This window comes from Panthera pardus, unplaced genomic scaffold (genome assembly GCF_024362965.1).
Source record: "Panthera pardus isolate Hobbes unplaced genomic scaffold, ASM2436296v1 HiC_scaffold_27, whole genome shotgun sequence".
Classification (NCBI taxonomy): Eukaryota; Metazoa; Chordata; class Mammalia; order Carnivora; family Felidae; genus Panthera; species Panthera pardus.
In genome coordinates, this window is record NW_026526843.1 from 79,793,088 (window position 1) to 79,806,411 (window position 13,324).

The following is a 13,324-nucleotide window of genomic DNA, read 5'->3' on the forward strand; positions in this document are numbered from 1 at the left end:
TTCACTGAATCATCACAAGAACCCATGAGGTAGAAATTGCCACTTGTCTTTTAGAGATAAGGTAACTGAGCCTCAGAAGCATTATCCAGCTGGAAAGTGGTAGAGCTGGGACTTGTACTTGCTCTACCAGGCACCCAGGTGTGGGATCTTGGCCTTAACACAGGAGAAGGAGCTTGCCCAAGGGCCACAACATCAGCCTTATGGCCAGGACTAGAATTTCTGTCTCTCAACTCCTACCAGGCCAAGAGGAAGGTCTGGGCCAGAGGTGCAGCCATTAGGGCAGTAACTGCTAATGGGCACAGAGCACTGCGGCTGTAGGAGCTAGGAGAGTTGCTCAAGGAGAGAGAAAAAAGCAGGGGTCAAGGCCAGAGCTCTGGGGACCAGGGTCTTTAGAGGGTAGGAAGAGGGAGAAGAGACCACAAAGGGCCCGCAGATGCCAACTTTGCGGTGGTCCAGAGGGCCTATCTCTCTCAAAGGCTTTGGCTTTCTTGAGAGGAACCAGCTGCCCCAGCAGGGAGGCAGGAAGGCAGGAAGGCTGGCCTGTTGCCTGTCAGCTCCTATTCCTTCTAGATCATTGCCCCCCTGGCCCCTCCCAGGGCCGCCTTCTGCTCAGAACAGCCAGGGGCCTGGGCTCTGGGGCTGTGAAAGGACAAGAGCACTCTGAGCTGGATCTGTGGGACTCTTCAGGAACCCCCCATCCTTCCAACCCTCCAAATTCTCTCCTTTCTCCAGCCTCATCCAAAGGAAGGAGAGAGAGAGAGATTCCTGTAATGGGTAGGTGGGGAGTCAGGGCATCTGGATTCTAGTCTGACTGGCTGTGTGAACATTAGCAAGACTCTTCCCCTCTCTAGGCCTCAATTTCCCCATCTGTAAAGTCAGGCAGGGCAGTTTCCTTGGAAGAAGAGCCTCTTGATGGAGAATGGTGTTTCTTCTGATTTTTGCTTTTTTCTTCAGGGAGCATTTCTCGTAGCTAGTCCTCGGAACCATACACAGGAGAATGCGAGCTTATTGTAGTAGTCAAGCATATTGGCTAGGGTCCTGCCTTGATTTCCCCAAATGGGTGATTTGAATATTACTTGATCTGCAGCATCCAGGCACAACAACAAAACAGGGTCTCTAATTGTGCGGAAGATGAGAATGTGAAAAGCTTCTGTGGAAAAGTTTCTGTACTCACAAGCCAGCAATATGGCCGAGGGGACCGATCCACATCTGGGGAATGGTCAAACCAGGTCTCGATCTTGGGGTTCTGCCACTTAGTACCTGTAGTACCGGTACTGAATTACTTAATGTCTCTCCATCTGAGTTTTCTTGTCCAGAGAATAGGGCTAGTGACACACACTTGACAGGGTTCTTGGGGGAGATTCCAGCAGAGATGCACACGGGGAGCCTAGCCTGGGGTTTGGCCCAGAGGAGACACTGTGAGTTCTCAAAACTGCTTCCCCTTACTTGGAGTTCCCAGCCCTCCTGAGGGAGCAGGGAAAGGAGCAAAGTTTCCAGTTGCAGTCTGGCCGACAGCCCAGCTGGCCTGGCCCCGCCTCCTTGGTTCCTCCTTCTAGGGAAGGGCTGGGAGGAGGGGGTGGTGACACAGTGGAGGCACCGCCCGGCCAGGGGGCCTGCCCTCGGGACAGGTCCAGACCCATGGAGCCCTCCGGGAGGAGTAGCAGGTAGGAACCTAGCCCCCCCCACCCCCGACCCTGCAGCCTGACCACCTCCTTCCCTGCCCCAGCCCGGACTTGGTCCTTGGGCTGCTGATTCAGCAGCCTCCTGGCTTCCTGGTTCCTGGCTCCCCTCTTGGACTCTTGGAGGCCTTTGGCTTGGGGAGGGAGCTAGTGAGAGAGGGTGAGTGCATGGGCATCCGGGTGCCCCCCCCCCCCCCCCCCCCGCACTGTGAGGACCCTGGAGCCCTGAGCAACACAGTCCATGGCCTATGAGGGGTGTAACTAGTGGCTGCTTTGGCATGCTAGCCTGGCTCAGCACTGCAGGGCTCCCCCATAGCCGCTGAGATTCTCTGATACTAACATTCCAGCAGCCTAAGGGTCTCTACATCTCAGATTTAATGAGATAATGAGTCAAGGACTGGGGCTGGTGACTGGCATATAGATGACACTTGAGAGACAGTCATTCTGATGATGATGCTTATTCCAGAGTCTCTGACAAGAACAGGTTCAGATTCCAAGATTCTCTATAAGCATCTAAGATTTGGGCATCCTCAGAATCACAAGTGAGATGCTGGGCAGCTGGCCTGGCCTGCAGCCACATCTCCTGGCCTTTACTTGGGCTTTGGAATGGCCAGGCCATGACCACAATCTGCCTTCAGGGGCATGTGGGGGAGAGGGGCTGGCTGACCTGGAAGGGCCAGTTCCACTCCCAGCACCTGCCCTGCTCAGGGTAGACCAGGCCCTCAGCCTCACTACCCTACTGTCCCTCCTCCCCCAGGCCCATTCTCTGGACTTTAATCATGGGAAGCAGGAGGCACGGGGGCCTTTGGACCCTGTGCTAGGGGTGGGGGTACAGTGCTGGGGGGTGGAGTGTGGGCCGTGTCCTGGGCTAGGGGCCCAGCACTGGCCTTGGAAGCAAAGACTCCTACTGGGAACCACCCTGTCCTCTGGCTCACTGGGCTCCACCCACCCACTCAGCCCCAGTCCCATCTCACTTAGGCCACTGAGACCTTGGCAGCTCTCCTCAGCCCTCGCCTCTCCTCTCCTTTGCTCTGGCGCTCTCTGCCTCTCCCTGTCCTCTCTCTGTGTCTTTTGTCTCACCATTCCTCTGTCTTCCTCTTTCTCTGTCTTTCCCCTTTTCTATCTTACCCTTTCCGTGTCTCTTTCAGTTTCTCTCTGTCCCTCTCCCTCTCCTCCTACAGTGTTTCCTCTACCCACCTGGCCTGGGTTCTTCCCCCTCTTTGGATCCAGAGTCTCCTCTCCCTCCATGCCTTCCTCCCTTCTTGTAAGGGGTCTTCTATAAGGGCGAGCCCCCCATATATCTTTTCCCTTTCTCTTTCATCCCCTCTCCCCTCCCCTCTTTCCTACCTGTGTGGCGTCTGGTGTGAGGAGGGCTCCCTTCCCCCTTCCCTGCTGTGGTGTCCCAGTGTCTCCGTGGCTTAGGTCCCCATGGAGTCACCTGGAACGCAGGAGGCCCAGACTGGCTCTTTTGTCTCTGCTGCCCCCTGTTGTCGTTGTGTTCTGTTTGTGGTTCGAGTGCTGTCCTCTCTTTCTTGACTTTGTGTTTTTTTTCTTTTTTTCTTCCTTCCTTCCTTCCTTCCTTCCTTCCTTCCTTCCTTCCTTCCTTCCTCTCTTTCCCTCCTTCCTTCCTTCCTCCCTTCCTTCCTTCCTCCCTTCCTCCCTTCCTCCCTTCCCTCTCTCCCTTCTCTCCCTTCTTCCCTGCCTCCCCACCTCCCACCCCTCCTCTTCATTCCCAATCCTCCACCACCCATTCTTCCCATTCTTCCCAGTCTTCCCTTTCCCCTTCTCACTTCCTCATCCCTACTCCCCACCCGGCCTCTCCCTTCCCTCCCTGTCTCTTTCTCTGTCTCTCTGTCTCTCTGTCTCTGTCTCTCTCTCTCTCTCTCTCTCTCTCTCTCTCTCTGTCTCTTGCTGTCTCTCAGGTCCACAGCGTCTCATACTCTACACCAGTATTGCTGTCCTACTCAGGTCCTTGACTCCATGAAGCTTACCCCCTCAGGCAGGCTGGCAGAGAGCAGGTAAGAGCTAGACCCATCCTTCCCCTCATCCTTCACCCTTCCAGACAAATCTGCAATAGCATTGCCAGACCCTCTCCCCCATCTCCCTCTAGCCCGCCTGAGTGATTGTGGAATGAATGTCTGAGCATGTGAGAAGAGTGACTGGGAGACCAGGTAGGAGACCAAAGAGGAGATTCAGATTCTGTTTGTAGTTTATGCTTCCTTAAAAATCCTTCTGCAGATACCCATCCCCATCCCCAAAGGCGGGAGTGGTTGGTTCTACAATATGTAAGATTTGAGCTGTTTTGAAGGATGAGTAAGAGTTTGCCAGTTGGATAGGATGGAGAAGGATGTTTAGGCAGAGGGAACAATCACCCACACCTTTGAGAACATTATTTCCAAGTTAATGGGAAATCACATTTTACATTTTCTAATTATAAGGCAATAAGATGAAATATAGCAACAGCAAAAAAAAAAAAATAGACCCATTTGAAAGTTTAAAAAAACACTTGTGTGAAAGAGGAAATAAGAATGGAATTTATAGACTATTTAAGATAAATATCAATTATAGACTATTTAGAATAAATGTCAATGGGAATACTGTATATCAAAACCTATGGGATGTGACCATGGGGGTTCCCAGAAGAAAATCTATAGTCTTAAATGTTTTTATTAGGGAACACAACAGTTTAAATTAAACAAATTATCCCACTCAAAAATTTAGAAAAATAACAACCAAATGAAAGCAGAATAAAGTAATTACTATAGATAAAACCAGAAGTTAATGAAATAGAAAACAAAAGATTTGATAAACCAAGAGGTGGTTTTTGAAAAGACCAGCAAACTAGACAGACTATTCTCTGGCAGATATGACTGAGTAAAAAGCAAGAAGAAACGTAAATAAAATAAGGTATGATGAAGGGGATTTAACCACAGATTTTGAAGAGATGAAAAAAGTCATAAAAGATGCTCTGTATAATTTTATACCAATACATGTGAAAATATAGGTGAAATGGGTGGTTTTCTAGGAAAATATAAATTACCAAAATGACTTAAGGAGTGACAGAAAACTTGAATAGAATAGAACAATATAGAAGAAGTTAAAAATATGGTCAAAGTTTTCCCCTCAGAAATGGTACCAGGACCCAACTGGTATTACAGAAGTGGTGGTATGATGGAAGTTTTATTGAATCTGGAAAGATCAGATAATGGAAAAAGATGGGCAGCTTCCCACTTCATTCTAGAAAACTAGTATAACTGGATAGGTTTAGAGAAGGAGAGAGAGAGAACGAACTATAGCCCAATCTCATATTTCAATAGTCATACATTTTTTAAATAAAAGATTATCAAACTGAATCCATCAGTGTATTGAAAGAAGAACATATTGTGACAAATGAAAGTTTGTCCCAGCAGTGCAGGGATTGTTAAACATTAGGAAAGCTGTTATTTTAATGGATTACATTAATAGATTAAAGTAAAAAGAATGTATAACTATCTCCATAAATGCTGAAAAAATAATCTGATAGAATTATGTATCTGTTCTTGGTTTTAAAACTCTTAGTAAGTGTCCTAGTTATTTCTTACTTGTATTGGTATGATTTGTTACACAGCCATAGATAACTAGTACAGTAAGCTGTCAGTGAAAACATCCTTATTTTGATAAATAATTTTTTATCAGAAACCAAAGATAATCACCAAATTTAATAGTGAACTACTAGGTAAATTCCTATTAACCTCAGGAACGAAATAAGTATGACTGCTATCACTGTCACTAACCAACATTTTTTCCTAGAAGTTTTTTTTTTAATTTAATTTATTTATACTAGAGAGAGAAAGTGAGTGAGCATGAGCAGGGCAGGGGCAGAGAGAGAGGGAGAGAAAGAGAATCCCAAGCAGGCCCAGCGCTATCAGCGCTGAGCCTAATGTGGGGTTTGAACTCATGAACCCTGAGATCATGATCTGAGCCGAAACCAAGAGTCAGACGCTTAACCCACTGAGCCACCCAGGCGCCCCATCAACATTTTTTTTTTCTAAAACTTTTAACCAGTAGGATTAAAAACAGAAATAAGTGGTATAAATATTAGAAAGAAAGAGTCAGAATTAGTACTATTTGGAGATGATATGGTTGTCTACTTAGGTAATCAAAGAGAATAAAAGGGAAAATTATTAGAACTAATAAGAAAATTCAGTGAGATGGCTAGATACAAGATAAATATATACCCAAACCATTAGCTTCTCTGAATAGCAACAATAACTAATTAGAAGACATAATAGAAATAGATTCCATTCACAATAGTAAGACAAAATGATAAAATTACTAGGAATTAACAAGAAACATGAAATACTTCTCCATAGAAAACTAGAAAATTTCATCAAAGGCTGTAAGAAGACTTGAGTAGTCAATGATCCTATCCTGTTCCTGGATGTGAAGATTGAATATAGTAAAAATGACATTTTTTCCCTCAATCTGATCAAAAGTTTCAATGCATTTCTCACTAAAATGTCAGTGGTATTTTCTTTGGGAATTGGGCAATTGGATTTTAAAGCTCATTTAGAAGAGTAAATGCCCATGAATTACTAAGAAAATTTTGAAAAAGAAGAACAATGAGGGGGAACTCATACAAAATTACCATAAAGCTGCAGAAATTACAATCTTATATCATCACAGAAATAGAGAATTACATACAGGGAACAAAATAGAGAGTTTAGAAACAAAACCAAATATTAATATGGGAATGTAATTTATGATAAAGAACACATTTCAAATTAGTAGGGAGTCAGTAAATGGGATGGGACTATTGGCTACCATTTGGGAAAAAACTAAGTTAAACCTCTGTCTCACATAAAATCAAATACAAAGGATAAAACTGCAAAAGTATCAGAAGACAATACAGAATATTTTTATCATAGTAGGATGGAGAAGCTTTTCTGAGCATGACTTAAGAACCCAGAAGCCATAAAGTAAAGCACAATAATTTTGACTACATTACAGTTGAGAACTTCTGTGTAAAGAAAGAGACTATACACAAAATTAAAACATAACAGCCTAGGAAAAAGGATTTGGTACATAAACATCAGGCAAAGGTTAAGATCTCTGTTTATATATAAAACATCTCCTGGAAATCAATAAGAAAAAGATGTATACCATCTTTTAGAATAGAGAAATTACATGATTTGGCAATTCAGAGAATAGACATCCATTAGCTGATGAATGAGAAAATAACTAAAACAAGAACAAAGTACCAATTTTAAAGTGCCAAAATTGAAAAGATTGAGGAAACAGAAACACTGTTTCCAGTGAGGAAACAGAATCTCTCATGTTCCATGATTGGAGTGCAAATTGGTACCATTTTTTATGGCACCAATTTGTCAGTTGTCCCCACCCCCACCCCCAATCTTAAATGTGGGTATACTTCCAACCTGAGAACCATGTCTTGGAGGTAGATTTCTCTAAGGCTTTACTACTAGATGGTCCTCCAACCGGAGGTCTTTTCTAAAGCATTCAATCCCAACTTTGAGCATAAACCATACTGTGCCACTCTTTATCACATGCCCTTTTAGGATAGCATTCTCAACCAACTCTTTTTTTTTTTTATGAAATTTATTTTTTTTAATTTATTTTTTTTTAAATATATGAAATTTATTGTCAAATTGGTTTCCATACAACACCCAGTGCTCATCCCAACAGGTGCCCTCCTCAATACCCATCACCCACCCACCCCTCCCTCCCACCCCCCATAAACCCTCAGTTTGTTCTCAGTTTTTAGGAGTCTCTTATGTGTTGGCTCCCTCCCTCTCTAACCATTTTTTTTTCCTTCTCCTCCCCCATGGTCTTCTGTTAAGTTTCTCAGGATCCAGATAGGAGTGAAAACATATGGAATCTGTCCTTCTCTGTATGACTTATTTCACTTAGCATAACACTCTCCAGTTCCATCCATGTTGCTACAAAAGGCCATATTTCATTCTTTCTCATTGCCACGTAGTATTCCATTGTGTATATAAGCCACAATTTCTTTATCCATTCGTCAGTTGATGGACATTTAGGCTCTTTCCATAATTTAGCTATTCTCAACCAACTCTTAATGAAAAGGTTGCATGATGTATGCTTCTCAAAATAAAGGCTGGATTATGTGAGTAGGACTAATCTTTATTTTTAGCCAGTCTATAAAGATGTTAAAGCAACAGAAATAAGTTTTATCTACATTTTAAACAAAATGTGCATTCCTTTGGCCCACCAATTCAACTTTTAGGAACCTATTCTTCAAAACTGCTTCCAGACATACACAAAGATGTTCATTGCAGCATTGTTTATTATAGCAAAACATTAAAACAACCTACATGGCCGTCCACAAGAGAACAGCTTTTCTTTCATGATTCACCCATCCTATTGTATTCACCTATACTCTTACAGATCAAAAGAAAAAGATACATCTCTATATAATGACATGAAAGTATCTCCAAGACTTATTGCTATAAGAAAAAAAGCAAGTTGGAGCGCCTGGGTGGCTCAGTCTGTTAAGTGTCTGACTTAGGCTCAGGTCATGATCTCATGGTTTGTGAGTTCGAGCCCCGCGTCGGGCTCTGTGTTGACAGCTCAGAGCCTGGAGCCTGCTTCGGATTCCATGTCTCCCTCTCTCTCTGCCCTCCACCACTCAGGCTCTGTCTCTCTCTCTCTCTCTCTCTCTCTCTCTCTCTCTCTCAAAAATAAATAAACATTTAAAAAAAAAGAAAAAAACAAGTTGCAGAAGATGGTTTGTAGTATTATCCCATTTTCTTGTAAGGAAAATTCCTTGTAAGGAATATTCCATTTTCTTGTAAGGAAAAGAAAATCTGCATAACAACAATGAAAACATGTTATACACATTCTGTCATAATTTCAAAATTACTGGTCTTTATCCTCGGTCCCATTTATTTGCTTTTACTAACATTTCCTTCTCTATATATACCATTTCCCTACATCCAGCTGTTCAGATCTTGCTTTCCTTTTCATAACTAGCTCAAATACCATCTTATTCATTCAGCAAGATTTGTCCTGCCCACGGTCGGTTAGGCCTTGTGCTGAACCTTGGTGGGATACAGGAATGAATTGTATCTTGTCCTATCAGGGAGCTCAAGTCTAGAGGGAAGAGACACCTAGACAATGACAACATAGTGTGGTTTCGTATGGGACAGAAGTAGGTTCAGAGGGCTTCCTGAGGAAGGGCACCTAACCCCACGTGTCCCCTACAGGAGGGGACATGGGTACTGAGGCTTGAAAGAGTGATAGCTTTTCTTCATCCCCCAACCCTGCCAGCAATGGTCTTGCCTACTTTTTTGGCTCTTCCAAGCAGGATGACCTAGTGCGGGAAAGTAGTTGAATTAGTACCTTTCTTTATTTAAATCCAAGTTTGACCACTTACCAACTCTATGACTATGGGCAGGCCATTTAACCTCTGAGCCTCTGTTTCCTCATCTGTGTAATGAGGATAATGCCTACTTATCTCTCAGGGCTGATTGGAGATGGTGCATGTAAAATTCCTGGTGACTATCAACTCTTGAAGGGCATGCACTACCCATGTCTTGTTTTCCTCATAGCCAAGTATGTAGCATTGGATTGGATTGGATCTAAAAACTTTATGTATCTGAGGATGGTTCTGGATCAAAGAATGGGCCCAACCATAGTGGGGCTTTGAGATGAGAAGCTGAGAGTAGTACATGGGACAGAGGGGGTTACGCTATAAAAAGAGAGAGCCAGGTCTCTGGTCTTGCCATGAAAGGGGACACAGGAGGGAAAAAATGAAGCCATGGTAAGTGGAGCCCAGACAGGGCATTCTGGCCCTGGTTCTTGGCCCTGTTCTACCGATGCCATCTTCCAATCTCATAGTCCAGGGCAGGGAAGCATGGTGGGCCAATACTTGCATTGGTGCCAACACATCTCAATTTCATTCCCAGTTCTTTCACTCACTAGCTGCGTGACCATAGACAACTCACTTCACATGTCTGAGCCTAGTTCCTTATCTGTTAAAAGAAACACATAACATCGTGGGGTTTATAGATGAGATCAGTTGCTGAATGCATGACACATAATGGGTATTCAAAAAACACGTAGCTGTTATTAGTGTTCATTTCAGTAGATACTTATGGAGTTCTGCTGTAGCCAGGGCCTATGCTGGGTAATGGTTCTTGCCTTCCACAAGTTCCCAGTCAGTTGAGGAGACCAAGGAGAGCTATGATAGAGGGGCTCATGGTGGAGGAGACTGTGGAAGCCCAAAGGAAGGGATTTGTCCTGGTCTAGGACTGCTGCAGGTCAACTCAGACTAAAAGCTGAGTCTTAGAGGATGAGTAAGAGGCGGTCAGGGACAGAAGGGTGAAGTGTGGAAGAACCTTTCAGGCAGAAGGAACAGCATATGTAGAAGAACCTAGAAGTTATTGGGTAGGGCCAGAGGTTCTTAACCTGGGTTTCATGGGCTTCCGGTGGTCCCTGAACCTCCTGAAGTTGAATGCAAAACATTTTGGGTGTGTACCTACGGGCATTTTTTGTTGGGGAAATGGTCCGTGGCTTTCATTATATGCATAAAGGTCAAGAACCAATGTTGCTAGTGATGAAGTAGCATGTGGGTAGATTCTAAACAGGAGAGAAATTTGGTATAATTTGTGTTTTAGAAACATTGCACTAGCAGTCAGTATGAGAAATGGATTGTACGCATGGAGGCCAGCTGGAAGACCTCAACTGGGGTATTGGCATGGAAGGGAGTGGATTTGAGCAGGACTTCTGTTGCACTACTCCACTGGGCACCAGTCATATAGAAACATTTTAATTTCAAATTATGGAATCTAAAGCCTTTGGGAGTTATTAATGAGATAGACCCAATAGAAGATGAAGAAAAGGGAGGAGACAAGGATGAGTTGGCATTAGCAGAGGTCCAGAGGGACATGAATCCAGGGTAATAGTGCAAGAGGAAAAGGGAATCTCTATTAATGCTTACCCAGCATTCAAAGTCCTTGCTAATTACTAACTTCCATCCTACTCAGTTCTCGGAGATCCTGAGCGACACTGGAGACACTTATTTCTCTATGGTCTTTGAAGAGGAATTACTTCTGGTTTGTGAGTCAGGTTGTTTCCTGAAGAAAGTAGTGTTTGAGCCAATCATTCAGGTCCATAAAGATTCAGAGAGCTAGAGATGGGGAAGGATACTCTGAGTGTGCACACAAAGGCCCAGGGGTGAGAGATAGTGAAACTAAACATGGGAGGGTGCAGAGGTTGGACCTGCCTCCAAACAGCTGTCTGGGGAGTTAAGGCTTCCTCTTTCATGGTAGGCAGCTGGAGAGCAGTGAGCAGTTCTCGAGCAGGCAAGGTGGCATATCTCTTCCTTCTAAAAAGCTTTTTCGAAGGAAGGGAAACTAGGGAGGAGGCTGCTGTGGTAATCCAAAAGAGAGATAACTGAAGATAGTGGCCATGGGGACAGAGCAGAGGAGATGGATTTGAGAGGTGATTGGGAGGATCTTCTACTACTGGAGTAGTAGGCTGAATAAATTGTGGGGGTGGAAGGGAGTGGAGATGACAGAGGTTGGAATTCAGAGTGAGTTTCAGTGTTCAGGTCTGGCAATGGAGTCATTCATTCAACAAATATTTATTGAGTGCCAGATGCTGTGCCGGGCATTAGGAATACAGCACCAAACAGAACAGATGGTGGTCCTGATGGATCTTACAGGGGGTGAGAGGGATAATAAATAAATAAACAACTAAATATGTAGAATGTGTCTGGTGCCACACCTAGCTGGGAGACAGTGATCCAGATAGAAGGAACATAGAGCACAAAGTCCCTGAGGCAGGAGTGTGTGTGTTATGTTTGAGAGACAGCAGGACACCAATATGATTGAACAAAGAGTCAACAGGGAGTGAGAGGAGCAGAAGATGAGGAGGCGGAATCGGCAGAATTTGGCAACTGACTTGTTAAGGGAGCAGGAGGAACCTAGCATGACTCCCAGGTGTGTTTTGGGCTTGAGCACCTGGGTGGATGGTGGTGCTTTTCAGGAAGGTGCAAAATGCAGAGGACAGGTTTTCAGTGGTAAGATGCTGAGTTCAGGGTCCCTGTGAGCTCAGAAGGCCTTAAAGACCATCCTGATGGAGCTTCTGGCAAGGATTAGGCTTGATGGGTCTGGGACCCAGGAGAGAGGGGAAGAGATGGGGAGGGTCCTAAGCCATACCTGAAGTTATGCAGTGGAGATTGCTGAGAAAGGGTGTGGAATGGAAGAGAAGAGGACCAGAACTGGGGAAGAGGGACCAACACAGAAGAAATGAGGAGAGGAAGAAGAGATGGGGGTGGTCGGAGAAGTAGGAGGAAAACCAGCAGGCTGTGGGCTCACGGAAGCAGAGGAAGGAAAGAGCCATCCGTGCACAGGAGGGGCTTGTTAAGAGTGGCAAATGGTATAGCTGGTGGAAGTTAGATGCGGGTGGAAGAGAGTCTATTGGCTTTAACCACTAGGAGGTCCTCGATGACCTGGGTAAGAACAGTTTCTATGGCATGGTGGGCGCACGAGGCAGATTGCAGTGGGTTGAAGAGCTCGTGGGAGGTACTGAAGTGGAGATGGCCAGTGTAGATGAATTTCTCAAGAAGCTTAGCTGTGAAGGGGAGAGAGGGACAGTGATTGCTAGAGGGAGATGTGGGGGCAGATAGAGGGTTCTTATTCCCAGATGGGAGAGACTTGAGCTTCTATAAATGTTGGTAAGAAGGAGGCAACAGAGAGAGAGAGAGAGGGGTTGAGATACAGGAGGGAGAGGGGGTGATTGTTGTGGAGGAGGTAGCAGTGGTGGGTTCCAGAGCCCAGGTGGAGGGGCTGGCCTTAAATAGTATAGGGGCCCTCTCTTTCTTACAGAAAAGGAAGGCAGGGGTGGTGGGGTGGGGAAATATGAGGGTGTTGAGCGGGTTGGTGAGAGAAATGCTTCAGTGAAGTTCAGAGCAACAAATGGAGATCCCTGACCAAGGGATGGATGCTGGAGCTAGGAGGGAGCAAGGAATACTTCCGGTTGAGAGTCAGAGAGGACTTCCTTCAGGAAGCAGCATTTAAGCTGGGCTATGATGTTCAGCTGGGATTTCCATAGGAAAAGATGTATGCAGAAGGAATCAGAGTCAGCAAAGGCACAGAGGTGTGAAAAGGTTGGCCATCCTGATGGAATAATGAACAAGCTGATTTGATGAAGGGTGAGATGAGTGAGCCACTGATGATGACAGTAATAATAACTGTTACTACATAAGAAGCACCAAACCTACCCTGTGGCAGGTGCCTTACGTACTTGAATTCATTTAATCCCACCATGCCCTGTGGAATAGGTGTTTTCCATTTTGCAGATGAGGCAAATTAGTCCTACAGAAGTGAAGAGGTAGGCTCAAGGCCACCCAGCTAGTAGGAGGTGTGGCCGATATTCATACCCAGGTCTGTCTAACTCTAAAGCCCATGCTTTTTCCACCTGACAGGGAGAGCCAGGTGAGGCCATATTGTGGGGGAGCCTTGAATGCCAAGTTGAGGAGTCTGACCTTTATCAAGGAAGCAGTGGGGAGCCAAGGTGGGTGTCTAAGCAGAGACAAGCAAGAAATTTTTGCTTGCAGTCTTTATTAGGAAGGCTGATGGGTCCAAAAGGGGAGAGAGAAGAAGAAATGAGGAGGTGGC

General features: G+C 45.0%; 1 protein-coding gene across 1 annotated transcript in view; it reads left to right on the forward strand.

Moving 5' to 3' along the window:
- IQSEC2 (IQ motif and Sec7 domain ArfGEF 2) overlaps positions 1-13,324 on the forward strand; it is a 78,630-nt gene that overhangs the window by 33,980 nt on the left and 31,326 nt on the right. Inside the window, 1 exon segment of the mRNA XM_053891595.1 lies at positions 3,602-3,697. Within this exon segment, the coding sequence (XP_053747570.1) occupies positions 3,602-3,697 (96 nt within the window).